The 26,368-nt window shown below is 40.2% G+C and overlaps 1 protein-coding gene across 1 annotated transcript in view; it reads left to right on the top strand.

Annotated features, from left to right (window-relative positions):
- The first annotated feature begins 7,003 nt into the window (after positions 1 to 7,003).
- The window catches only part of Clec4a4 (C-type lectin domain family 4, member a4), a 34,055-nt gene continuing 14,690 nt past the window's right edge, over positions 7,004 to 26,368 (top strand). Inside the window, exons 1-3 of the mRNA NM_001005860.2 lie at positions 7,004 to 7,085; positions 8,397 to 8,513; positions 20,646 to 20,747. Of these exons, the coding sequence (NP_001005860.1) occupies positions 7,004 to 7,085; positions 8,397 to 8,513; positions 20,646 to 20,747 (301 nt within the window). The remainder of the gene's footprint in view (positions 7,086 to 8,396; positions 8,514 to 20,645; positions 20,748 to 26,368) is intronic.

Raw genomic sequence — 26,368 nt, forward strand, 5'->3', positions numbered from 1 at the left:
TCTTTGTTCTTCTTCAGTTTCATGTGTTTTGCAAATTGTACCTTATATCTCGCTATACTAAGTTTCTGGGCTAATATCCACTTATCAGTGAGTACATGTCATTTGAGTTCTTTTGTGATTGTGTTACCTCACTCAGGATGATGCCCTCCTAGTCCATCCATTTGCCTAGAAATTTCATAAATTCATTCTTTTTAACAGCTGAGTAGTGCTCCATTGTGTAAATGTACCACATTTTCTGTATCCATACCTCTGTTGAGGGGCATCTGGGTTCTTTCCAGCTTCTGGCTATTATAAATAAGGCTGCTATGAACATAGTGGAGCATGTGTCCTTCTTACTGGTTGGGACATCTTCTGGATATATGCCCAGGAGAGGCATTGCAGGATCCTCCAGTATTACTATGTCCAATTTTCTGAGGAACCGCCAGACTGATTTCCAGAGTGGTTGTATAAGGTTGCAATCCCACCAACAATGGAGGAGTGTTCCTCTTTCTCCACATCCTCGCCTGCATCTGCTGTCACCTGAATTTTTGATCTTAGCCATTCTGACTGGTGTGAGATGGAATCTCAGGGTTGTTTTGATTTGCATTTCTCTGATGATTAAGGATGTTGAACAGTTTTTCAGGTGCTTCTCAGCCATTCGGTATTCCTCAGGTGAGAATTCTTTGTTAGCTCTGAGCCCCATCTTTAATGGGGTTATTTGATTTTCTGGAGTCCACCCTCTTGAATTCTTTATATATATTGGATATTAGTCCCCTATCTGATTTAAGATAGGTAAATATCCTTTCCCAATCTGTTGGTGGCCTTTTTGTCTTATTGATGGTGTCTTTTGCCTTGCAGAAGCTTTGCAGTTTCATGAGGTCCCATTTGTCAATCCTCGATCTTACAGCACAAGCAATTGCTGTTCTATTCAGGAATTTTTTCCCTGTGCCCATATCTTCGAGGCTTTTCCCCACTTTCTCCTCTATAGGTTTCAGTGTCTCTGGTTTTATTTGAAGTTCCTTGATCCACTTCGATTTGACCTTAGTACAAGGAGATAGGAATGGATCGATTCGCATTCTTCTACATGATAACAACCAGTTGTGCCAGCACCATTTGTTGAAAATGCTGTCTTTTTTCCACTGGATGGTTTTAGCTCCCTTGTCGAAGATCAAGTGACCATAGGTGTGTGGTTTCATTTCTGGGTCTTCAATTCTATTCCATTGGTCTACTTGTCTGTCACTATACCAGTACCATGCCATTTTTAATCACAATTGCTCTGTAGTAAAGCTTTAGGTCAGGCATAGTGATTCCACAGAGGTACTTTTATCCTTGAGAAGAGTTTTTGCTATCCTAGGTTTTTTGTTATTCCAGATGAATTTGCAGATTGCTCTTTCTAATTCGTTGAAGAATTGAGTTGGAATTTTGATGGGAATTGCATTGAATCTGTACATTGCTTTTGGCAAGATTGCCATTTTTACAATGTTGATCCTTCCAACTGGATTTTCTATTCTTAAACAGCAAATGTCAGTGCAGGAGGAGACTAACTCAAGCGATCCTTGAGTTAGTGAAGCATGATTTTTAGACTTTAGGCATTCTGATAGTTACTCAAGTTTCAAGATTTCCACTTATCTTATCACAAGATGTCTATAAGCTGGTATCCCTATAGGGCAAGGGTAAAAGAAGCATGGGAGGAACCTGGACAGTACATTGAGCCTGTACCCTGTGGGCATTCTGGCTGTAATCTATAAACCACTTCATCTGGGATCCAAGTCTTCTAGACTGTCATCAGTAAAGTAAGGTACCCTATTGCTGTAGTGATAATTCTGGAATTTTGGTTTCTTATAAAAAAAAACCCCAGAAATATAAGAATAAGTTTTCATGTTAATCCCAGGTGTGGGGATATTGGGATATGAAGCTACTTTAGACTGTTGGCAGCAGCTGTCTATGATTTATTTGCTGCATGCTCTAGCAGAGGCATGTTTTTTTTTTTTTTTTTTTTTTTTTGCCAGCTGTAGATAGTATCTGTGATTGTGTGGCATTTGGATTTCTGGGACCTTCTCAGAGGGTGTAGAAATGCTAGGGCCTGTAGTGGTGGGGTTGGAGGTTGTGGATCATTCGGGGGGTTGGTTGTGGTTTGTTAGTAGTCATGCTCAAAGAAATGAAAGGACAAAATTGGATTTAGGCATCTCTCTCCCTTCTATCCTTCTTTCTTATATAGTGATGGGGGTGAAATTGGGGTGATAAGTGATGGGAAGAAGAAGAACTCACAAAGGAGCAAAGACCAGTTATATATTGCCTCTCTGCTGATGAGACAGGAGAGGTGAAACAACCCTCAACATTTGGAAGAGGTGAAGAGGGCACCTAAGGATAATGTTGGCTTTGTACTGGGTTGGGATTCCAAGACACAGAAGGTTGAAAAGAGGTTTGCTTGTCTTTTACTACTTTATGGGTTCTTCTTTTCCACCCTTTATCCTTTATCCCCCTACATTATCCCCAAGGTTTCACCTCCTATTCACTAGATAGAAGAGAGAGAGAGAGAGAGAGAGAGAGAGAGAGAGAGAGAGAGAGAGAGAGAGAGAGAGAGAGAGAGAGAGAGACTGTCTTCTTGTTTCTTCTTTGAGCACTGGAGAGGGACTTGGCTACTCTCATATTATGGAAGGACTCACATCCGAGTACCTTCTAGGTCTATGTGACTTGACTGGGATACAGATACTCTATGGATTATAGTATGGTCTGGCTGGCATACAGACATGCCCTTAGTATACACCTTTGATCCCAAACAATAGAAGGAAGCAGCCATATTTGATAGTGATGTCTAATTTGGGAGGAGGAGGTTGACAAAGTGGTGATGAATCAAAGATTTAACAGAATGTATCAGAGATAGGATATATTCAGTTCTCATTAGAACATGAGAGGAAAGAGAGACTACTTAAGATCAATGCAGGTATCATTCCCCTTGCTCTATTTCACTGTTAAATATTTGCTGCTTCTTCCCTCTACCCTGCTAACCATTGCAACTGTGGATCAGCCTTTAGTATAACTGTCACCAATCCCTTCCAGTATTGGGGTATAATTCTATTTAGAGTAGCCCAGTTATTTAGAATTTGTTTCACATAAGTTGAGTGCATCTCATATGACATCATGGCTTCTTTACACGTATTATTTCCATAAAATGCCATCCTATCTTGTTATAACCTTGTTCTGTACCATTACCAGGTACTTCTTATATGACTTTTAGGAAAGCTGATGTTTGTCTCATAACTCCAGGCTTCCCCTTCTCCCACTCTGTCAGCATAATTGGTTAGAGATTAACCCTTTCTCTCAAAATGGCCTGTTTCATCAGATTGTCCTCCTGCATTTTGAGCTAATTTCTGACCCATACACCCTCTAGCACAGTCTCTTTCCTCATACTTCCTGTGAGAAATCCCCATTCTCTTGCTCAGGCCTGAGCCTTTTATGTTCTCCCTTTTCAGTGATCCTTGTTCTCTTGTGCTTCCACCTCCACCCATAGTTTTTCCAGTTGCACAGCCAACTTTACAATCCTTTCAGAAACAAAAGAATAGACTGACCCCCTTTGTTTCCACCCGTCCTTTTTAGTATTTCATGCCCCTCCATTTCTAGCCACAATTTTTTCCAACTCTTCAGACAGTCTTTCAAACTTTTTTTTTGAAACAAAATATACAAAGATAGAAAAAAAAAAAAAAACAATCCAGAAAATCCCTCTGAGAGCACTGCTGGGGATATCCTAGTAGTAGCAGTTGCAATAAACTTTTTACTGGCTTCTTAAAACAAAGTATCCATCTTTCCCCACCCCATGTCATTTCCTTCATGGCATTTGAAATCAAATTTCTCGTTTTTATTTTTAATTTTTGAGCCCCAGATTGAGGCACCACATATTGCCTGTTTTTTTTTTTTTGTCTTCCTTTGTTACTTTGTGGATTCTTCTTTTTCCCACACTTTATCTCTGCTCCCTCTCATTTCACCACACTTTAACTAGATAGGAGAAAAAGGATAGATGGGAGAGAGAGAGGGAGAGAGAGATCCTTGAATCTAATTTCTTTCCTTTTTTTCTTCTTTGAGCATGACTACTAACAAAACTACAACCCCCCCATCCCCCCAAGAATCACCAACCATGAATATTGGGGCTATAGAATCTACATGCCCTCTGGAAAGTTCCCAGAATTCCAAACATGACACAATAGTAGAAATTGGCAAAATCACACCACTACTAGAGCACAAGGTTGACCATAGCTAGCTGCTGTGAAGAGTCCAAAGCAACTTCATACCCCCACAACTTCGATTAAAATGAAAACATATTCTTATATTTCTATGTTTTTTTTTAGAAGAAACTAAAATTCCAAAATTCTCAGTATAAGTTTCCTTGCAGGGGGTAGACCAGGCATGGGCAGAATGTATATGGTGGAAAGCTCAGTATGGGACATTACTGTCTATTAAGGTAAGGAGAGTATTCTTGCCTGGTTGTGGGTGACCTGGCATTGGGGGTTAGCAGTCAAGTAGGATGAGGAGAGTGTCTAAACAGAAGGCAGTGTTGGTGTGGGTTTCAGGGACTGGCAAGGTAAGGATGATGTCTGTTTTGTGGGATACCTCTGTGTGGCCACTCAATACCTTTAGGGCAATGATCATTTCTGTCCATCAAGGTGACCTTAGTGGAATAATAAAGCCCCAAAGAAGCTGAATGAAGTCTCCTTAAAGATCAGTATGAGGAGTCAGAGCACAAGTCAGTCAAAGGAGGTTTTCCACAGCCAAGGTGTAAGAACTTCAGGAATATGTTTGGTCCTGTGTGGAAATATTCAGCCTAATGAAGGAAGGTATCACTTCAGGAGACCTGAAGTTTGGAGCCCAGTCAGAAGGGACAGGCCTCTTAGTGAAGGGTGATCGATGTTAAGGGAAGGAGAGGAGTAGCATCTTAAAGATTATCACTTGGCAGTTTGAGATACAGATAATAAACATAGATTTGTTTTCACTCATAGATGTAGGTTAGAAATGCAGAAATCTGGGAAATAAAATGAAATTTGTGGCATTATATTAAAATGGCCATTATAGTGTGAACCCATGGTTTTCAGTGTGTTTGGATACAAAAGCAAGAGAAAAACCAATAAAAACTGTGTGTGTGTTTCTTATGCACTCTTTGCTTGTTATATGTAAAAGCATGGGAGTAGCTAGAGGAGATTCAAAGAAGGAAAGTATTTGGAAGAACTGAAGGTTGAGCTTGTGGCTATGAGCTGGAAGATGTCTGTGGGAGGGACTCAAATCATCCCAACTTTAGCAACTAATGTAAGTGTCCCCTCTTTTACACTGTGACCCATTTGATTTTCCAACAGTGCAGTGAACACTTAGCTCATGCTGAGGAGCATTAGGATTAAGAGAGACACAAGAAGAGAACAATGTCCTCCCACAAGCTACTATCCAGAGCTGTTTCAGGAGCTCTAGATGTGACCAATATCAAAGTGAGTGGAGAGTCCCCATGCAGGTAGTTATGTACCTGTGGCAGGAGGCAGAGTGTTCAGAGGATCAGCTTCAGAAGAAACAGGATATGAGCTTTGCCTTCCCAATACTGTAGGCAGCTGAGAGAAAAGTGGGATCCCACACAATGGTGAGGTGTCGCAGACCCTCTGATCCCTATGTCTGCGTGGAACGGGTCTCTAGTCGCAGGTGGGCAAAGCATTGGATGATATGACAGACAGATGTACACAGGAGAGGTTGTGTAGAATCTGAATGTATTTGTCAGGTTGAGCATCAAACTTTTTATAGTACAGAAAATACAAGGGTCGGAAGTCACAGCAGGCAAGGTACATTGAAGTTACCAGGTACAAAACAAAGGAATGACTTTAAAAGGATTTACAGGAACCAGGTAAATGTTTACAGTAAAGATAAAGCAGTCCTGTCTAGGGTCAGCTTAGTGACAGGCAAGGATTTTACACTTTAGTGTTATACCTGTGAACCTTGTGAAGGCTAGCACCAGGGGGTTCTGCTCTTGGCAGACCTCAAGAATAATGTAATATCACAACCCACCTAATTTCCTAGGCCTTGCTAAATTCTTATATGAGTGTAACTTTTAAGTATCTGGAGAATCTCCAGTTGTCAGGAGAATATACCAACTTGCTTTTAATATTCAATGTAGCCTTACTGAAGATTTCTATCTTGGAGAGATTCTCTGGCTCTTTCTGCAGACCAGTTGAGCCACTGGCTCTGTCTATTGTAATGCTTAATTAGTTACTGAATAGGCTAACTTCCTTACTGCCTTCTCACAGGATTTTAAGCTCTGGCCGCTTCTGGGATCTTGGAACACTGGGGAGACTAACTATAACATAATTTAATCTTAAAAGGTATTTATAATAAAATATTAAAAGAGAGCTCATAGATCCATACACCAGACTAACGCAGGAATAGAGTATATGGATAAACTCCAGGAGGTGAGCTTCCTTGAAACTCTCTGCCTTGTGAGTGGCTTTTAGGCTTCACAGTCTGTCAAGCTGACTCGACTGAAGTGCGTGGCAGTGAGGGACAACGATCCTCTAGAATGTGATATCACAATTTGTTTCTTCAGTCAAAATCAATGTCATGTCTTAAGTGTTTGCCCATTTTGTCTGGTTTTCCTTAAAAAAAAGGAAAACTGGTTTGCATATAGAACTGCGCGAGTTTATGTTTGCTGTGTCTTAGGATAGAGTTCTCTAATAGCATGGTTCCTCTTTTCTTCTCCTTCCTATTTCTTTTCTTCCCCCTTTGAGTTCCCACTTTGCAGTCCTTGCATACCTCGCTGAGTGGGTTTGAGGGCTACAATTCTTATTTTCTTGTATTAAGAGGTTGGATTTCCCCTGTGTGACCTGAGTGATTCCGTGCTGTGGTTTCTTGTTCTCATGTGGTTTAACCTAGTGAGACATGCCTCTTCTTTCATACAATTGTGTGACATGACAACCTGTTGCTGCAATTGGTTCTCACATACTACAGAGCCTTAGAGAGAGAATGAGTTGTGCTTTCTGAGGGAGGCAGGTCTTTTCTTGAAATGGCTTCAGAAATCACTTATGCAGAAGTGAGGATCACGAATGAATCCGACTCCTTGGACACCTACTCAAAATGTCCTGCAGGTAAAACAAAACAAAAGGAAACAAAACCACCTTTCTGTACTTATGTAGACTGGAGGATAAAGGAATGGCCACTAGCAAAGTTAGGTGGTATTTGTGAATGATTCTTTGAGCGCTCCCATCTGGTATTTTACTGGAGTCTTAGTTGTTTAAACTATTTGTAGATCAACTTGAAGAGCTGGACAGTTTTATAGTGGGAAGGAAAAGCTTTCTCAGAATGTTTTTTGCTCTTGCCATTTACAGAAACTAAACCTTGAATCTTGCTGCATTTACTGCTCTATACAAATGAGCATAAATACATTTTTTTTCTGAAAATGAAGTCATATTGTTTAATAGTGATCTCTACCTTCTATGTTTGACAGTATTTTGTAACTTCATGAAAACTGTTTCTGTGTTGAGATTTTATCTTGAAGGAACTTTTTCATTTATACTATAGATCACAGAAGAACCTCTCACTTGATGGCTAGTTGCTGTGCCACTAAATTGTACCTTCCTCCATGAAGTTTCCAGCCATGTGGTGGTGGCTAGCAGACAGACATTATGCTAAAGTGATGGACTATGAATAGAAATATTTATCTGTTATTGTATATGTGTCTTTAATATTTTGGCAGTTTGGAAGTTATTTATGTATACAGTGCTGAATCTATAATAAAGAACACTAAGAAAACATAGTGAAATGAAAATGTATTTACAATACTAATGTAAAGAAAAGTTGTAGGCCAGGTGGCACTATTTATGTTGGGTCATCATGCAGGAAAACACTTTATATGCACATACTTTAAGATTTACTGCAAGGGCCAGGATTGGCCTAATTCCAGCACTGAGGAGGCAGAGGCAGGAGGATCACTGAAGATTTGAGCCCAGTCTGGTCTACATAATGAGTTGCAGACCATCCAGTACTACACAGTGAGATCCTACCTCATTACACTTCCCTTCACACACACACACACACACACACACACACACACACACACACACACACACACACCTCCATGAAAGGCTATGAACCAAGTATTTTCATATATATATATATATATATATATATATATATATATATATATATATATATGTACATATATATACATATATACACATATATATGTATATACACACACATATATATTTTTCAGATCTCAAAATATTAATATCAGTTATTTCAACAGTGTAAGTTTGTGCTTTTATTTTTCTGTTACTTGAAATGTTCATACTATTAGTAAATTATGTATCCTAGACAAAATGGGAAAAAAGAAGTGTGGAAAAGAAGAAACAAGGATGGACTTATTTCTCATGAAATGAATGTGCTTCTCCTTCTAGCTCCCAGAGAGAAACCTATCCGTGATCTAAGAAAGCCTGGTTCCCCCTCACTGCTTCTTACATCCCTGATGCTACTTCTCCTGCTGCTGGCAATCACATTCTTAGTTGCTTTTATCAGTAAGTATCCTGCACACATCAATGGGCCTTGTCTGCCTTAGATGAAGACAGGTTCCACTCTAGCAGTTGGCATTTAATGGAAATATGAAGAAGAAATATTCTTTGGTGAAAATTAAAATCACATTCATGAGTGTCTGTGTGGGACTGTCTTTATTAGGCTAAGAGGTCAAATCTACATTTTTTTTCATTTGCATCAAGATGTCAAGCTGTATGTGTACAGGGCTCTTTCATCTAATGTGAACTTGTGGACAAGAAAGAGCTAGGAAGAAATTGTCCAAGAAGAGTTCTTCAGCTAATTCCTAGCTGCTTCTGTCCTGCCCAGTATTATGAGAAATCTAAAAGCAACCTGAGCAAATGGGTGGATTTCTGTTCATCAAAGATTTGAGAGTGTATGAAAAATTTTTAAAAAATGCATGAAAAGTCGTATATTTAGGATGCTTTACTCATTTGTTTACACACTCAGAGTAAAGTAATAGTAATAATATAGTAATAGCACACAATAGTGTATTACAGATGATGTGTCAGACCAAGTCCAGGAAGAACACAGACTCTGTTCTCAAGAAATTTAGAAGAAAGTCAATGAATCAGTGTCAGCTAATTATAATGCCAGACTCTTATTATCCCAGCTACTCAGGATGTTAGATAGTAGGACACTAAGTGTGGAGCTAGCCTGGGCTATGTAAAAGAACTATATCTGATGAAAATAAACTAGGGTCTGCAACATTGTTCTGGAAGTGTTGTGTTGTGATAGCTATTCTTTTTCTTATTATTATTTAATCTTTTTTTATCTTATAATTTTTTTATTAGATATTTTCCTCATTTACACTTCCAATGCTATCCCAAAAGTCCCCCATACCCAACCCCCACTCCCCTACCCACCCACTCCCCGTTTTTGGCCCTGGCATTCCCCTGTACTGGGTCATATAAAGTTTGTAAATCCAATGGGCCTCTCTTTCCAGTGATGGACGACTAGGCCATCCTTATTATTTTTTAAATTTTTAATATTTTTTATTACATATTTTCCTCAATTACATTTCCAATGCTATCCCAAAAGTCCCCCATACCTACCCCCCCACTTTCCTACCCACCCATTCCCATTTTTTTTGGCCCTGGTGTTCCCCTGTACTGGGGCATATACAGTTTGTGTGTCCAATGGGCCTCTCTTTCCAGTGATGGCCGACCAGGCCATTTTTTTGATACATATGCAGCTAGAGTCAAGAGCTCTGGGGTACTGGTTAGTTCATAATGTTGTTCCACCTATAGGGTTGCAGATCCCTTTAGCTCCTTGGATACTTTCTCTAGCTCCTCCATTGGGAGCCCTGTGATCCATCCAATAGCTGACTGTGAGCATCCACTTCTGTGTTTGCCAGGCACCGGCATAGTCTCACAAGAGACAGCTATATCTGGGTCCTTTCAGCAAAATCTTGCTAGTGTATGCAATAGTGTCAGGGTTTGGAGCTGATTATGGGGTGGATCCCTGGATATGGCAGTCTCTAGATGGTCCATCCTTTCATCACAGCTCCAAACATTGTCTCTGTAACTCCTTCCATGGGTGTTTTGTTACCAGTTCTAAGAAGGGGCAAAGAGTCCACCCTTTGGTCTTCATTCTTCTTGAGTTTCATGTGTTTTGCAAATTGTATCTTATATCTTGGGGATCCTAAGTTTCTGGGCTAATATCCACTTATCAGTGAGTACATATTGTGTGAGTTCCTTTGTGACTGGGTTACCTCACTCAGGATGATGCCCTCCAGGTCCATCCATTTGCCTAGGAATTTCATAAATTCATTGTTTTTAATAGCTGAGTAGTAATCCATTGTGTAAATGTACCACATTTTCTGTATCCATTCCTCTGTTGAGGGGCATCTGGGTTCTTTCCAGCTTCTGGCTATTATAAATAAGGCTGCTATGAGCATAGTGGAGCATGTGTCCTCCTTACCAGTTGGAGCATCTTCTGGATATATGCCCAGGAGAGGTATTGCTGGATCCTCCGGTAGTAATATGTCCAATTTTCTGAGGAACCGCCAGACGGACTTCCAGAGTGGTTGTACAAGCCTGCAATCCCACCAACAAGGGAGGAGTGTTCCTCTTTCTCCACATCCTCGCCAGCATCTGCTGTCACCTGAATTTTTGATCTTAGCCATTCTGACTGGTGTGAGGTGGAATCTCAGGGTTGTTTTGATTTGCATTTCTCTGATGATTAAGGATGTTGAACATTTTTTTAGGTGCTTCTCTGACATTTGGTATTCCTTAGGTGAGAATTCTTTATTCAGTTCTGAGCCCCATTTTTAATGGGGTTATTTGATATTCTGGAGTCCACCTTCTTGAGTTCTTTATATATAATGGATATTAGTCCCCTATCTGATTTGGGATAGGTAAAAATCCTTTCCCAATCTGTTGGTGGTCTTTTTGTCTTATTGATGGTGTCTTTTGCCTTGCAGAAGCTTTGCAATTTTATGAGGTCCCATTTATCGATTCTCGATCTTACAGCAGAAGCCATTGCTGTTCTATTCAGGAATTTTCCCCCAGTACCCATATCTTCGAGGCTTTTCCCTACTTTCTCCTCTATAAGTTTCACAAACAACCCCATTAAAAAATGGGGCTCAGAACTGAACAAAGAATTCTCACCTGAGGAATACCGAATGGCAGAGAAGCACCTGAAAAAATGTTCAACATCCTTAATCATCAAAAAATGCAAATCAAAACAACCCTGAGATTCCACCTCACACCAGTCAGAATGGCTAAGATCAAAAATTCAGGTGACAGCAGATGCTGGCGAGGATGTGGAGAAAGAGGAACACTCCTCCATTGTTGGTGGGATTGCAGGCTTGTACAACCACTCTGGAAGTCCGTCTGGCGGTTCCTCAGAAAATTGGACATATTACTACCGGAGGATCCAGCAATACCTCTCCTGGGCATATATCCAGAAGATGCTCCAACTGGTAAGGAGGACACATGCTCCACTATGCTCATAGCAGCCTTATTTATAATAGCCAGAAGCTGGAAAGAACCCAGATGCCCCTCAACAGAGGAATGGATACAGAAAATGTGGTACATCTACACAATGGAGTACTACTCAGCTATTAAAAAGAATGAATTTATGAAATTCCTAGCCAAATGGATGGACCTGGAGGGCATCATCCTGAGTGAGGTAACACATTCACAAAGGAACTCACACAATATGTACTCACTGATAAGTGGATATTAGCCCAAAACCTAGGATACCCAAGATATAAGATACAATTTCCTAAACACATGAAACTCAAGAAAAATGAAGACTGAAGTGTGGACACTATGCCCCTCCTTAGAAGTGGGAACAAAACACCCTTGGAAGGAGTTACAGAGACAAAGTTTGGAGCTGAGTTGAAAGGATGGACCATGTAGAGACTGCCTTATCCAGGGATCCACCCCATAATCAGCATCCAAACGCTGACACCATTGCATACACTAGCAAGATTTTATCGAAAGGACCCAGATGTAGCTGTCTCTTGTGAAACTATGCCGGGGCCTAGCAAACACAGAAGTGGATGCCCACAGTCAGCTAATGGATGGATCACAGGGCTCCCAATGGAGCAGCTAGAGAAAGTACCCAAGGAGCTAAAGGGATCAGCAACCCTATAGGTGGATCAACATTATGAACTAACCAGTACCCCGGAGCTCTTGACTCTAGCTGCATATGTATCAAAAGATGGCCTAGTCGGCCATCACTGGAAAGAGAGGCCCATTGGACACACAAACTTTATATGTCCCAGAACAGGGGAACGCCAGGGCCAAAAAGGGGGAGTGGGCGGGTAGGGGAGTTGGGGTGGGTGGGTATGGGGGACTTTTGGTATAGCATTGGAAATGTAAATGAGCTAAATACCTAATAAAAAATGGAAAGAAAAAAAAAAGTTTCAGTGTCCCTGGTTTTATTTGACGTTCCTTAATCCACTTAGATTTGACCTTAATACAAGGTGATAGAAATGGATCAATTCGCAATCTTCTACATGATAACAGCCAGTTGTGCCAGTACCATTTGTTGAAAATGCTGTCATTTTTCCACTGGATGGTTTTAGCTCTCTTGTTAAAAATCAAGTGACCATAGGTGTGTGGATTCATCTCTGGGTCTTCAATTCTGTTCCATTGGTCTACTTGTCGGTCACTATATCAGTACCATGCAGTTTTTATCACAATTGCTCTGTAGTACAGCTTTAGGTTAGGCATGGTGATTTCACCAGAGGTTCTTTTATCCTTGAGAAGAGTTTTAACTATCCTAGGTTTTTTGTTATTCCAGATGAATCTGCCGATTGCCCTTTCTAATTCGCTGAAGAATAGAGCTGGAATTTTGATGGGGATAGCATTGAATCTGTAGATTGCTTTTGGCAAGATAGCCATTTTTACAATGTTGATTCTGCCAATCCATGAGCATGGGAGATCTTTCCATCTTCTGAGATCTTCTTTAATTTCTTTCTTCAGAGACATGAAGTTCTTATCATACAGATCTTTCACTTCCTTAGTTAGAGTCACACCAAGGTATTTTATATTATTTGTGACTATTGAGAAAGGTGTTGTTTCCTTAATTTCTTTCTCAGCCTGTTTGTCCTTTGTGTAGAGAAAGGCCATTGACTTGTTTGAGTTAATTTTATATCCAGCTACTTCACTGAAGCTGTTTATCAGGCTTAGGAGTTCTCTGGTGGAATTTTTAGGGTCACTTATATATACTACCATATCATCTACAAAAAGGGATAATTTGACTTCTTCCTTTCCAATTTTATCCCATTGATCTCCTTTTGTTGTCTAATTGCTCTGGCTAGGACTTCAAGTACAATGTTGAATAGGTAGGGAGAGAGTGGACAGCCTTGTCTAGTCCCTGATTTTAGTGGGATTGCTTCCAGCTTCTCACAATTTACTTTGATGTTGGCTACTGGTTTGCTGTAGATTGTTTTTATTGAGGTTAGGTATGGGCCTTGAATTCCTGATCTTTCCAAGACTTTTATCATGAATGGGTGTTGGATTTTGTCAAATGCATTCTCAGCATCTAACGAGATGATCATGTGGTTTTTGTCTTTGAGTTTGTTTATATACTGGATTACGTTGATGGATTTCCGTATATTGAACCATCCCTGCATCCCTGGGATGAAACCTACTTGGTCAGGATGGATGATTGTTTTGATGTGTTCTTGGATTCGGTTAGCAAGAACTTTATTGAGGATTTTTGCATCAATATTTATAAGGGATATTGGTCTGAAGTTCTCTATCTTTGTGGGGTCTTTTTGTGGTTTAGGTATCAGAGTAATTGTGGCTTCATAGAATGAGTTGGGTAGAGTACCTTCTGTTTCTATTTTGTGGAATAGTTTGTGAAGAACTGGGATTAGATCTTCTTTGAAGGTCTGATAGAACTCTTCACTAAACCCACCTGGTCCTGGCCTTTTTTTGGTTGGGAGACTATTAATGACTGCTTCTATTTCTTGGGGGGGGGGTATCGGGCTGTTTAGATCATTAACCTGATCTTGATTCAACTTTGGTACCTGGTATCTGTCTAGAAACTTCTCCATTTCATCCAGGTTTTCCAGTTTTGTTGAGTATAGCCTTTTGTAGTAGGATCTGATGGTGTTTTCGATTTCTTCAGGATCTGTTGTTAACTCTCCCTTTTCATTTCTAATTTTGTTAATTAGAATGCTTTCCCTGTGCCCTCTAGTGAGTCTGGCTAAGGGTTTGTCTATTTTGTTGATTTTCTCAAAGAACCAGCTCCTCTATTGGTTGATTCTTTTAATATTTCTTCTTGTTTCCACTTGGTTGATTTCACCCCTGAGTTTGATTATTTCCTGCTGTCTACTCCTCTTGGGTGAATTTGCTTTCTTTTGTTCTAGAGCTTTTAGGTGTGTTGTCAAGCTGCTAATGTATGCTCTCTCTAGTTTCTTTTTGGAGGCACTCAGAGCTATGAGTTTTCCTCTTAGAAATTCTTTCATTGTGTCTTATAAGTTTGGGTATGTTGTGGCTTCATTTTCATTAAACTCTAAAAAGTCCTTAATTTCTTTTTTTATTCCTTACTTGACCAAGGTATCATTGAGAATAGTGTTGTTCAGTTTACACGTGAATGTTGGATTTCTATTATTTATTTTGTTATTGAAGACTAGCCTTAGTCTATGGTTATCTGATAGGATGCATGGGACAATTTCAATACTTTTATATCTGTTGAGGCCTGTTTTGTGACCAATTATGTGGTCACTTTGGAGAAGGTACCATGAAGTGCTGAGAAGAAGGTATATCCTTTTGTTTTAGGATAAAATGTTCTGTAGATATCTGTCAGATCCATTTGTTTCATAACTTCTGTTAGTTTCACTGTGTCCCTGTTTAGTTTCTGTTTCCATGATCTGTCCATTGGTGAAAGTGGTGTGTTGAAGTCTCCCACTATTATTGTGTGAGATGCAATGTGTGCTTTGAGCTTTACTAAAGTGTGTTTAATGAATGTGGCTGCCCTTGTATTTGGAGCATAGATATTCAGAATTGATAGTTCCTGTTGGAGGATTTTACCTTTTTGAGTAGGAACTGCCCCTCCTTGTCTTTTTGATGACTTTGGGTTCGAAGTTGATTTTTATCAGATATTAGAATGGCTACTCCAGCTTGGTTCTTCATACCATTTGCTTGGAAAATTGTTTTCCAGCCTTTCATTCTGAGGTAGTGTCTTATCTTTTTCTCTGAGTTGAGTTTCCTGTAAGCAGCAAAGTGTTGGGTCTTGTTTGTTTAGCCAGTTTGTTAGTCTATGTCTTTTTATTGGGGAGTTGAGTTCATTGATATTAAGAGATATTAAGGAAAAGTAATTGTTGCTTTCTGTTATTTTTGTTGTTAAAGTGTGCATTCTGTCTTCTTTTAGGTTTGTTGAGGGATTACCTTCTTGCTTTTTCTAGGGCGTGGTTGTATTGTTTTTTTTCTGTTATTATCCTTTGAAGGGCTGGATTCGTGGAAAGATCATGCGTGAATTTGGTTTTGTCGTGGAATACTTTGGTTTCTCCATCTATGGTAATTGAGAGTTTGGCTGGGTATAGTAGCCTGGGCTGGAATTTGTGTTCTCATAGAGTCTGTATAACATCTGTCCAGGCTCTTCTGGCTTTAATAGTTTCTGGTGAAAAATCTGGTGTAATTCTTATAGGCTTGTTTTTATATGTTACTTGACCTTTTTCCCTTACTGCTTTTAGTATTCTATCTTTATTTAGTGCATTTGTTGTTCTGATTATTATGTGTCGGGAGGAATTTCTTTTCTGGTCCAGTCTATTTGGAGTTCTGTAGGCTTCTTGTATGTTTATGGGCATGTCTTTCTTTAGGTTTGGGAAGTTTTCTTCTATAATTTTGTTGAAGATATTTGCTGGTCCTTTGAGTTGAAAATCTTCATTCTCATCCACTCCTATTATCCATAGGTTTGGTCTTCTCATTATGTCCTGGATTTTCTGGATGTTTTGAGTTAGGATCTTTTTGCATTTTCCATTTTCTTTGATTGTTGTGCCAATGTTCTCTATGGAATCTTCTGCACCTGAGATTCTCTCTTCCATCTCTTGTATTCTGTTGCTGATGCTCGCATCTATGGTTCCAGATGGTACCTATTTGGTTGTGTTTTCCTGTTTTTCTTTAAGGACTTGTAACTCTTTAACAGTGTTCTCCTGTATTTCTTTAAGTGAGTTATTAAAGTCCTTCTTGATGTCCTCTACCATCATCATGAGATATGCTTTTAAATCCGGGTCTAGCTTTTCAGGTGTGTTGGGGTGCCCTGTTCTGGGTGAAGTGGGAGTGCTGGGTTCTTATGATGGTGAATGGTCTTGGTTTCTGTTAGTAAGATTCTTACGTTTACCTTTCACCATCTGGTAATCTCTGGAGTTAGTTGTTATTGTTGTCTCCGTTTAGAGATTGTTCCTCTGGTGATTCTGTTACCCTCTATCAGGAGACCTGGGAGATTAGCTCTGTCCTCTGAGTTTCAGTGGTCAGAGCAGTCTCTGCAGGCAAGTTCACCTCTTACAGGGAAGGTGCACAGTTATCTGGCGTTTGGACCTCCTCCTGGCCAAAGATGAAGGGCCAAAACAGGACCTTTCCCAGAAGCTGTGTTTCTTTGGCCTGTCCCAGAAGCTGTTAATTTCATTAGTCCACAATCTCACCTGTGCAGACTACTTTCTGTGGAGTCCTGGAACCAAAATGGCTTCCGTGGATCCTGAGGCTAAGGCCTCCCAGGCCGGGCAGACACCTGACCTCTGGCCGGGAAGGTGGCCTGATATCTGAAGCCCGAAAATGGCGCTGCCTCAGAAGCTCTGCGGCTCTTGTCTGTCTCAGAAGCTGTCAGGTTCTGTAGTCCACACTCTCACCTGTGCAGGCTACTTTCTGAGAAGTCCGGGAACCAAGGTGGCTCCTGCCGATCCTGAGGCAAAAGCCTCTGGGCCCAGGTGAACACCTGTGCTTTGGCTGGGAAGGTGGCTGGATGTCTGGAGCCCGAAAATGGTGCTGCCTCAGAAGCTCTGTGGCTCTCGTCTGTCCCAGAAGCTGTTAGCTTCTGTGGTCCACACTCTTGCCTGTGCAGACAACTTTCTGCGGAGCCCCGGAGCCAAGATGGCTCTTGCGGATCCTGAGGCAAGAACCTCCCGGGCCAGGCGGACCCCTGTCCTCTGGCCAGGAAGGTGGCCGGATGTCTGGAGCCTGAAAATGGCGCTGTCTCAGAAGCTCTGTGGCTCTAGCCTGTCCCAGAAGCTGTTAGCTTCTGTAGTCCACACTCTCACCTGTGCAGGCTGCTTTCTGCCGAGTCCGGGAACTAAGGTGGCTCCTGCTGATCCTGAGTCAAAATCCTAGCCTCCCGGGCCAAGCAGACCCCTGTCCCCTGGCCGGAAAGGTGGCCGGAAGTCTTATTATTTAATCTTAATTTAATTACTTTTGTTTTTTGATAATTTATATATGTATACTGTTGTAGATAGCACTGGGGCTAATTATATTTGATGTTAAATCTGTAATCCTGTGAAGGGTTGTGAACTAGGAATCGTGATAGCTATTCTAAAAGAGGTGACACCTAGAACTGTGGGTACCAGGAATGTCACAGAGGGATGAAACTGAAGCATGAGTGGCTGAAGCACACAGTGCTAAGTGAAGAAGAAATGAGATTTCCCTAGGTAGACACAAGCAGGATGCAGAACATGTGCTGTGCACCCATACAAAACCAGTTATTTCTCCCAAAGAGTGTTCTTTTATCAAGTATTGTTTTCTACTTAATAAATCCGTGTCAATGTAATGAGCTAATACACATATTTATTTATCTCATGCTTCTATGGTTTGGCAATTTAGGCTGATCTCCACTGAGTGGCTCCTCTTCTCCTAGTTGAGCTTAGGCATGGGTATGTGTCCAGGCAGCTCAGGCTCTGAGGAAGAGGAGGCCAGCTGGAATGACTAACAGTGTGTCTCACCTTTATATGAGTCCTTAGGAGGGCCTGGGCTTATTTACATGGTAGCTTGGAGATTTCCAAGATTGAGGGTGGCCATGAGCCAGGTTCTCAAAAAAAATTAGTAGATCAGAGCTCATTTTGCACATTCTCTTGGTGAGCTCACACAGGAAACATTTTTTTTTTTTAAATTTGAACTGTGACAGTTGTAAAATCACATTGCAATGGTGTGTGAATACAGAAGTTAAAAATTGTGGTTATTTTTTGCAAACCCTCAATGCCATAGAGAACCATTGTACTGTTTCAAATAAAGAACTTGTGTAGCTGTTTTTAGGTTATAGATGGTGTTTTTGCAGGAATCTGAAAATAGAATTATTAGGACAAAGAAATAAATGAGAGGGCTAATTTGTAATCTGATAATGAAATAAGTGTCCGGGGAACATGAAAGGAGGCAGCTTTGAGATGTAAAAGGTATAGGACCAAGGAAATAGATGCTTGATGAGTATGGAGTCTAGGAATTAAGGGGTCTAAGAAGTAAAATGTGACTTTAATATTCTTTTTTTTCTTTAAATCAAGGATCTTTATTCACGTAGCTAAAAACTAAAACTTTCTCAGTCCTCCTCATCAGCAATATTATTATTATTATTTTCCTTTTTTAAATTAGGTATTTTCCTCATTTACATTTCCAATGCTATCCCAAAAGTCCCCTATACCCTCCCCCCACTCCCCTACCCACCCACTCCCACTTTTTTGCCCTGGCGTTCCCCTGTACTGGGGCATATAAAGTTTGCAAGTCCAATGGGCCCCTCTTTCCAGTGATGGCTGACTAGGCCATCTTTTGATACATATGCAGCTAGAGTCAAGAGCTCTGGGGTACTGGTTAGTTTATAATGTTGTTACACCTATAGGGTTGCAGATCCCTTTAGCTCCTTGGATATTTTCTCTAGCTCCTCCATTGGGGCCCCTGTGATCCATCCAATAGATGACTGTGAGCATCTGTTGGGAGCTATTAAGACAACACTATTGTCCTGATCTCTGAATTGGGCATCTCCCCCTGAGAAGAAAAGGGGGTCTAAAGCGGGCCACTGACACACTGTTCCAAGAACAACCACAGAATGTTCCAGCCCTAAGTCCATCCTTTTGTCTCATCTCCAAACTTTGTCTCTGTAACTCCTTCCATGGGTGTTTTGTTCCCAATTTTAAGAAGGGGCAAAGTGTCCACACTTTGGTCTTTGTTCTTCTTCAGTTTCATGTGTTTTGCAAATTGTACCTTATATCTCGCTATACTAAGTTTCTGGGCTAATATCCACTTATCAGGGAGTACATGTCATTTGAGTTCTTTTGTGATTCGGTTACCTCACTCAGGATAATGCCCTCCAGGTCCAACCATTTGCCTAGGAATTTCATAAATTCATTCTTTTTAATAGCTGAGTAGTACTCCATTGTGTAAATGTGCCACATTTTTTGTATCCATTCCTCTGTTGAGGGGCATCTGGGTTCTTTCCAGCTTCTGGCTATTATAAATAAGGCTGCTATGAACATAGTGGAGCATGTTTCTTTCTTACTAGTTGGAACATCTTCTGGATATATGCCCAGGAGAGGTATTGCGGGATCCTCTGGTAGTACCATGTCCAATTTTCTGAGAAATCACCAGACTGATTTCCGACTTTAATATTCTTATGATGAAAACTCAGTAACCATGAAGTTGATCAAAGAGGTAGAGAATATATGATAAATTATAAGTTTACATGGGTAGATGTTGACTTTAGTTTTAGGCATATTGAGGTGAATCTAATATGTTTGTGTTTAGTGAGCAAAAAAACTCATACAAATAGACAGCTGACAAAACATGACAATCATATGACAAGCAATACATGACATCACTCGGGAAGAATTTGTATGAGAACGAAGCATAATGATAGGGCTGTAGAAAGTTACATTTTAAAGGGGTGGATGGAGGGAGAAGAGATTATAAAAGACAAGAATTGATGGTCAAAAGGTGAGGCAAAACCTGACAGAGCAATGGTTCAAGGGCTGAAGGGAAAGAGAACAACTGGGCTCAAGTCCAATGCCAAGAAGGCCAATGTGTGCCCTGGGATATTACTGATGACCCTTTTCAGAGCTGGTGTTGGAGAAATGGAGGAAGCAAAAGTGATGGAATAAGGAGGACAAAGACACAGGCAGGAGAGTGAAGTCATTCAGATGTAGAGGGAGAGGCCAGTCAGTTTGATTCTGAGTGAGCGAGAGTCTGGTACATGGAGGAGCAAGTCAGACGAAAAGATGTGAGTTTAAGAAAGAAAGCAATGCCTTGTAGATACTTGTTGGTTTTTTTCTTACTTCCCATTCTAAAATAACCTATAACTACTCAGAATTACTTAACTCCTTTTCCTCCCAATGCAAAGGTAGTTGACATCCTTAAATATGACTATTTATCTCTGCTTCATCTCCTGGAAGAATTAACATTTTCATCTTACATTCAGCTTTGAAGGATATGGTTCACTCCCTTTAGAGCCATGATAATGGATTCATCCCGCCTTTCAAGTCACTTGTGTTTCTGTGAGTCTGAAAAGTATCTGTGGTTTCAAATTAGGAGGCTGAGGATTCCATTGACTATGGGGTGATGGGAATTGTAGTCAGGCTCTGTCTACTTATGTAATGTGGATGTTGTAGATATTTGTACCAGTAAATAAAGAAATAGAAAGGTATGCTTCTATCATGAAAATGAGTGGTTTTGGTTGTTTTCTTCCAGTTTATTTTCAAAAGTACTCTCAACTTCTTGAAGAAAAAGAAGCTGCAAAAAATATAATGTACAAGGAATTGAACTGCATAAAAAATGGTTCACTCATGGAAGGTAAGAATAAATGTACCTAAGTGTATGTTTGCTGTTGTAGAGTGTAATAGTTTCATATAAATCCTTTTTCTTTCTGTCTCTGTCTGTCTTTCTCTTTTACTTATTCTTTCAGTAATTACAACCAATCACCATTTCCCCTCCATCCACTCCTCCCAGTCCCTGCCTCCTACCCCCTTCTTCCCCAGATCCACACCTCCTCTGCTTCCCTCCAAAAAAGAGGGGGACTCCCAGGGATATGCATAGAACCTGGCATAACAGGTTACAGTAAGACTAGGTACCAGACCTGATTTCAAGGCCAAAGTAATCCAGGAGGAGGAAAATGGACCCAAGAGCAGGCAGAGTGTCAGAGATGCCATGGACTGAGCCTAGTCAGCTCCCCTCAATCCGTGGGAATCAGGGGTTCCAGCAAGTGGACATGGAGTCGGCGAGAATGGGGTGACAAACAGACAGGACACGATTAAGTGTGTTGGGTCTGAATGTATTGTCCAAACGAACGCCAGACTTTTTATTACAGAAGAAAAACAAAAAAACCAGGCATACACATCCACCAAGTTACAGTGACACAAAACAAAAGGAATGCATAGTCCGAGTTTACAACTTAAAATGGAGCCAGGTGAATGCTATGATGTAATGCTAGTCTATTGTTAAACCCACCACCAGGGGTTCTTTAGTAAATACCTGATTATGCTATTCCTCTGGGCCTAGTGAAGAAACCTGCACCAGGGGAATTCCCTTCCACTAACTCTTTCATGAGACAACACACCTATTTGCTAGGTCATTGTACATTCCTGTGTTTGGGTGTGACTCAGCTATTGTCCTAAGTAATTACTATGCAGACTAGCCCTGAGCTCTCCTACCTCTGAACTGTGTAATGCCTGATTATTTTCACTGTCTCTACTAGAAGTGAATTTGAATGTTACTGAACAGGTAACATTCTTACTGAATTCCAAGCTCACCATCAGCTTCAACGATTTTCTAGGAACCATTGGAACACTAGTGGAGGCTTAGCTATATGTCAAAAATCAATCCTTAAAGGCACTTATAATAAAACAATACTGAAAGAGAGCACATGGATCCAAATGCCAGACTAACGCAGGGACAGGTTTTGAGTATATGGGCTATGGGAATGCCAAGGTTCCAGGAGGCAAAGTTTCCTTGAAACTCTTCCACTCGTGACTGCTTTCAGGCCCTTAGGCTTACCCAGCAGACTGCACTGGAGTGGACGTAGCACAGAGACAAGCCCACTCTACTGTTAGGAGTCCCACAAGAACACCAAGTTAGACAAACATAACATATATGCAGAGGCCTTCGTGCAGGTCTGTACAGGCTCTGTGATTGTCGATTTAGTCTCTGTGAACCCCTGTGAACATTGCTTAGTCATGTTCTCTTGGTGTCCTTGACCCCTCTGGATCCTACAATCCTTCCTCCCCATCTTCTGCATTCCCCAAGCTCTGTCTAGTGTTTGGCTGTGGGTCTTTGCATCAGTTTTCATCAGTTGCTGGAGGAAGGCTTTCTGATGACAGTTGGGCAAGGCAAGGATCTATGAGTATAGCAGAAAATTATTAGGAATCATTTCATTGACATTTTTTCCAGTTGTGTTTGCTTTTGTCCTATATGTCTGGGCTATTCAGTCTTAGCTCCTAGCTATCCAGGCAGTGTTGGACATGGGCTCCCTCTTGTGGCTTGGGCCTCAAGTCGGACCAGCCATTGGTTGGCTATTCCCAGAAGTTCTGTGTCACCTCAGCACATCTTGCAGGCAGGACACATTGTAGGTCAAAGGTTTTGTGGGTGGGTTGGAGTGCCAGCCACATGTCTGGGAGCCTTGCATGGTTACAGAAGGTAGCCAGTTCAGACTCTGTATCACCCATTACTAGGAGTCTTCACTAGGGTCACCCTTGTAGATCACAGGGACTTTCCATTGCATTACTTTCCACATCGATCCCCAAATGCCCACAATCCAGTCATCTTTCCCTGTACTCACTCACTCCCATCTCCTCAACTTGATCTTTCCTGTTCTACTTTCCATCTGCCCCGTAGTCTACCCACAAGATCTATTATATTTCCCCTTACCAAGGAGATTCATGTGCCTCCTTGATATTTAGTCTTTTTGGGTTTGTGGGTTGTAGTAAGATTATCTTTTAATTAACAGCCAATATACAATAAAAGTGTAACACATTTTAAAAACTCCATTCTTCACTGGGGAATATCTAGTTTTTTTTTTTCCCCCAGTTTGTAGCTATTATGAATAAAGCCTCTATTGACACAGTTGAACAATGTCCTTGTGGTAGGATGGAACCTTTAGGGTATATTCCCAAGTTAGATACAGCTGGGTTTTGAGGTAAATTGATTTCCAATTTCCTGAGGAACAGCCATATTGATTTCCATAGTGTCTGTACACGTTTGCACTCCCACCAGCAGTGGAGAAGTGTTCCCCTTGCGCTGTGACCATTGTGAGCTGTCACTTGAGTTTTTGATCTTAGGCATTCTAATGGGTATAAGATGGAATCTTAGTGTAGTTTTAAATTGTATATCCCTGATTGCTAAGTATGTTAAACACTTCTCTAAGGGGTTCTCAGCTATTTGATATTCCTCTATTGAGAATTCTGTTCAGATCTGGATTTTTTTGGTTTGTTGATGTCTAGTTTCTTGAGTTCTTTATATATTTTGGATATATTAGCACCTTGTTGCATGTGAAGTTGGTCAAAATCTTTTCCTGTTCTGTATGCTACCATTTTGTCCTATTGACAGTGTCCTTTGTCTAACAGAAAAAGTTTTTAAGTTTCATAAGGTCCTGTTTATTAATTGTTGATCTAAGTGCCTACACTATCAGTGTTCTGTTTAGGAAGTTGTCTCCTGTGCCAATGTGTTCAAGGATATTCCTTATGTCTTCTATAAGGTTCAGTGTGTCTGGTTTAATGTTGAGGTCTTTAATCCACTTGAACCTGAGTTTTGTCCCTGGTTATAGATATGGATCTATTTGCATTCTTCTACATACAGACATACAGTTAGACTCACACCATTTGTTGAAGATGCTTTCTTTTTTTCCATTGTGTAGTTCTGGTTTCTGTCAAAAATAAGGTGTCCATAAGTGTATGGATTTACCCCGAGTCTCCCATTTAATTTCATTAATCAGTGTGTCTGCTTTTATGCCAATACTATGAGGATTTCATTACTATAGTTCTGTAGTACACCTTGAAATCAGGGATGGTGACACCTCCAGAAATTCTACCCCTCCAAGGGACATATATATAACATTTATTTGCTACAGGGGTTGGCTCAGACCTTGGGGGTGGCAAACAACTTCTAAACTTCCAACTTGCCCATTTTGAACAGGGTGGCTGCAGTGCCCATGTAGACACAGCCCATGGCTGCAGTCCCATAGCTGTGAGTGTGAGCTCCCATTGTCAGGCCTCCTGAAGAGCCTCTGATTAATCAGGAGAGCTTAAGGGCAGCACTCCAAAAATTCTTATATTGTTCAGAATTGTTTTAGCTGTTTGGATTTTATGTTTTTCATATGAAGTTGAGAATTATCCTTTCAAGGTCTATAAAGAATTGAATTGGATTATTGATGGGATTGCATTTAGTGTGAAGATTGGTTTTGGTAAAATGGCCATTTTTACTATGTTAATCCTACTGATCCTAATTCTCATGGAATTGCTTTGATTTTTCCCTCCATTTAACTTGATGTGGGCTATATACTTATAAGTTGCCTTTATTATGTTTAGGTATGTCTTTTATATCCTTAACCCCTCTAGGACTTTTATTATAAAATGGTGTTGGATCTTGTCAAAGGTCTTTTCTTCATCTAAGATGAAGATGATCTCTTTTTTCTCTTTCAGTTTGTTTGTATGTTGGATTGCATTTATTGATTTTCATATATCGAACCATCTCTGCCTCCCTGGGATGAAGCTTACTTGATCATGGTGGATGATCTTTTTGATGTATTCTTGGATTTAGTTTGCAAGCATTTTATTGAATATTTTTGTATGTGTGTTCATGAGGGAAATTGGTCTGTAACTCTTATTGTTTGTCAAATCTTTGATTTGGGTATCAGGGTGATTGTGGCCTCATAAAATGAATTTGGCAAGGTTCCTTCTGTTTCTATTTTGTGATCTAATTTGAGGAATATTGGTGTAAAGTCACTTTAGAAAGTCTGATGGAATTCTGTGCTAAAACCACATAGGCCTTTTTTTTCTGTTGGGAGAATTTTAATGACTCCTATTTCCTTATGGGTTATAGGTCTACTGAATATGTTTTTCTGATAGATTTAACTTTGGTAAGTGGTATCTATTTAGAAAATTATCCTTCTTTTTTAGATTTTCCAATTTTTTAGAATAAAGACTTGTAAAGTGTGACCTAATGATTCTTTGGATATCCTCAGTGTCTGATGTTATGTCTCCCTTCTTATTTCCAATTTTGTTAATTTGGATATTCTCTCTCCATCTTTCATTTAGTTTGGCTAGACTTTGTCTATCTTGTTGAATTTTTCAAAGAACCAGCTCTTTGTTTCATTGATTTTTGATATTGTTGTCTTTGTTTATATTTTGTTGATTTCAGTTTTCAGTTTGATTATTTCATTCCATCTCCTTTTCTTGGGTGTGTTTGCTTCTTTTTATTCTAGAGAGTTCAGGTGTGCTGTTAAGTTGCTAGTATGAGATCTTTCCTATTTTTTTATGTAGGCACTGTGTGTGTGTGTGTGTGTGTGTGTGTGTGTGTGTGTGTATGTTAAGATGCAAAGGGTATGCTTCCCTTCTTTTGGTTTTGCTCGTGTGAGATTACACATTCCTTTTGTTACCTCCTTCGGCTGCAGTTTTCTTTCTAGTATCATCTGAATTTATAAATAGACATTATTTGAATTTGAATTTGTCACAAAATATTTTGCTTTATCCATCTATAGTGATTGAAAGTGACTACTACAGTGGTATGGCAATCTGGGCTGGCATCTGTGGTCTCAGAGTATGCAGTGCATCTGTCTAGGCCCCTCTGACTTTTAGAGTCTCCATTGAGAAATAGGGTATAACTGTTACAGGTCTGCATTTATATGTTACTTGACCTTTTCCCCTTGAAGCTTTTAATCTTCTTCCTTTGTTCTGTATGTTGAGTGCTTTCCTTCTTATGTGGTGAAAATTTTTTTAAAGTAAGTGCAGAGCTTTATTATGTTTCTGAAGAACTGGATGTGTTAAAAAATTTATACATTATGAGAAATAACACACACACACACAGATTTCATTACAGCACAGCATGTAATTTCTATTTCTAATAATTTCTAATATTACATCTTCTTAATATTTAAAAATATATTTATTTATACACCTTACAACCCAATATCATCCCTTCATCTCCTCCCAGTACCCCCTCACACAAGCCTTCTCTCTGTTACATCTTCCTCTTCTTTTTTGAGAAGGGAAAGAAGAGGACCTTTTTAAATGGTTCAATTTATTTGTTATTCTGTATACTTCTTCTCCTTTATATTTATCTCCTTCTTACCCCAGAGTTCCCTGAGACTAAACCACCAATCAAAGAAAACACATGGTAGGATTTGTGGCTCTAGCTGCATATGTAGCAGAGGATGGCCTAGTCTGGTATCAATGGGAGGAGAGGCCCTTGGTCCTGTGAAGGTT

Source organism: Mus musculus, chromosome 6 (assembly GCF_000001635.26).
Source record: "Mus musculus strain C57BL/6J chromosome 6, GRCm38.p6 C57BL/6J".
Lineage (NCBI taxonomy): Eukaryota > Metazoa > Chordata > Mammalia > Rodentia > Muridae > Mus > Mus musculus.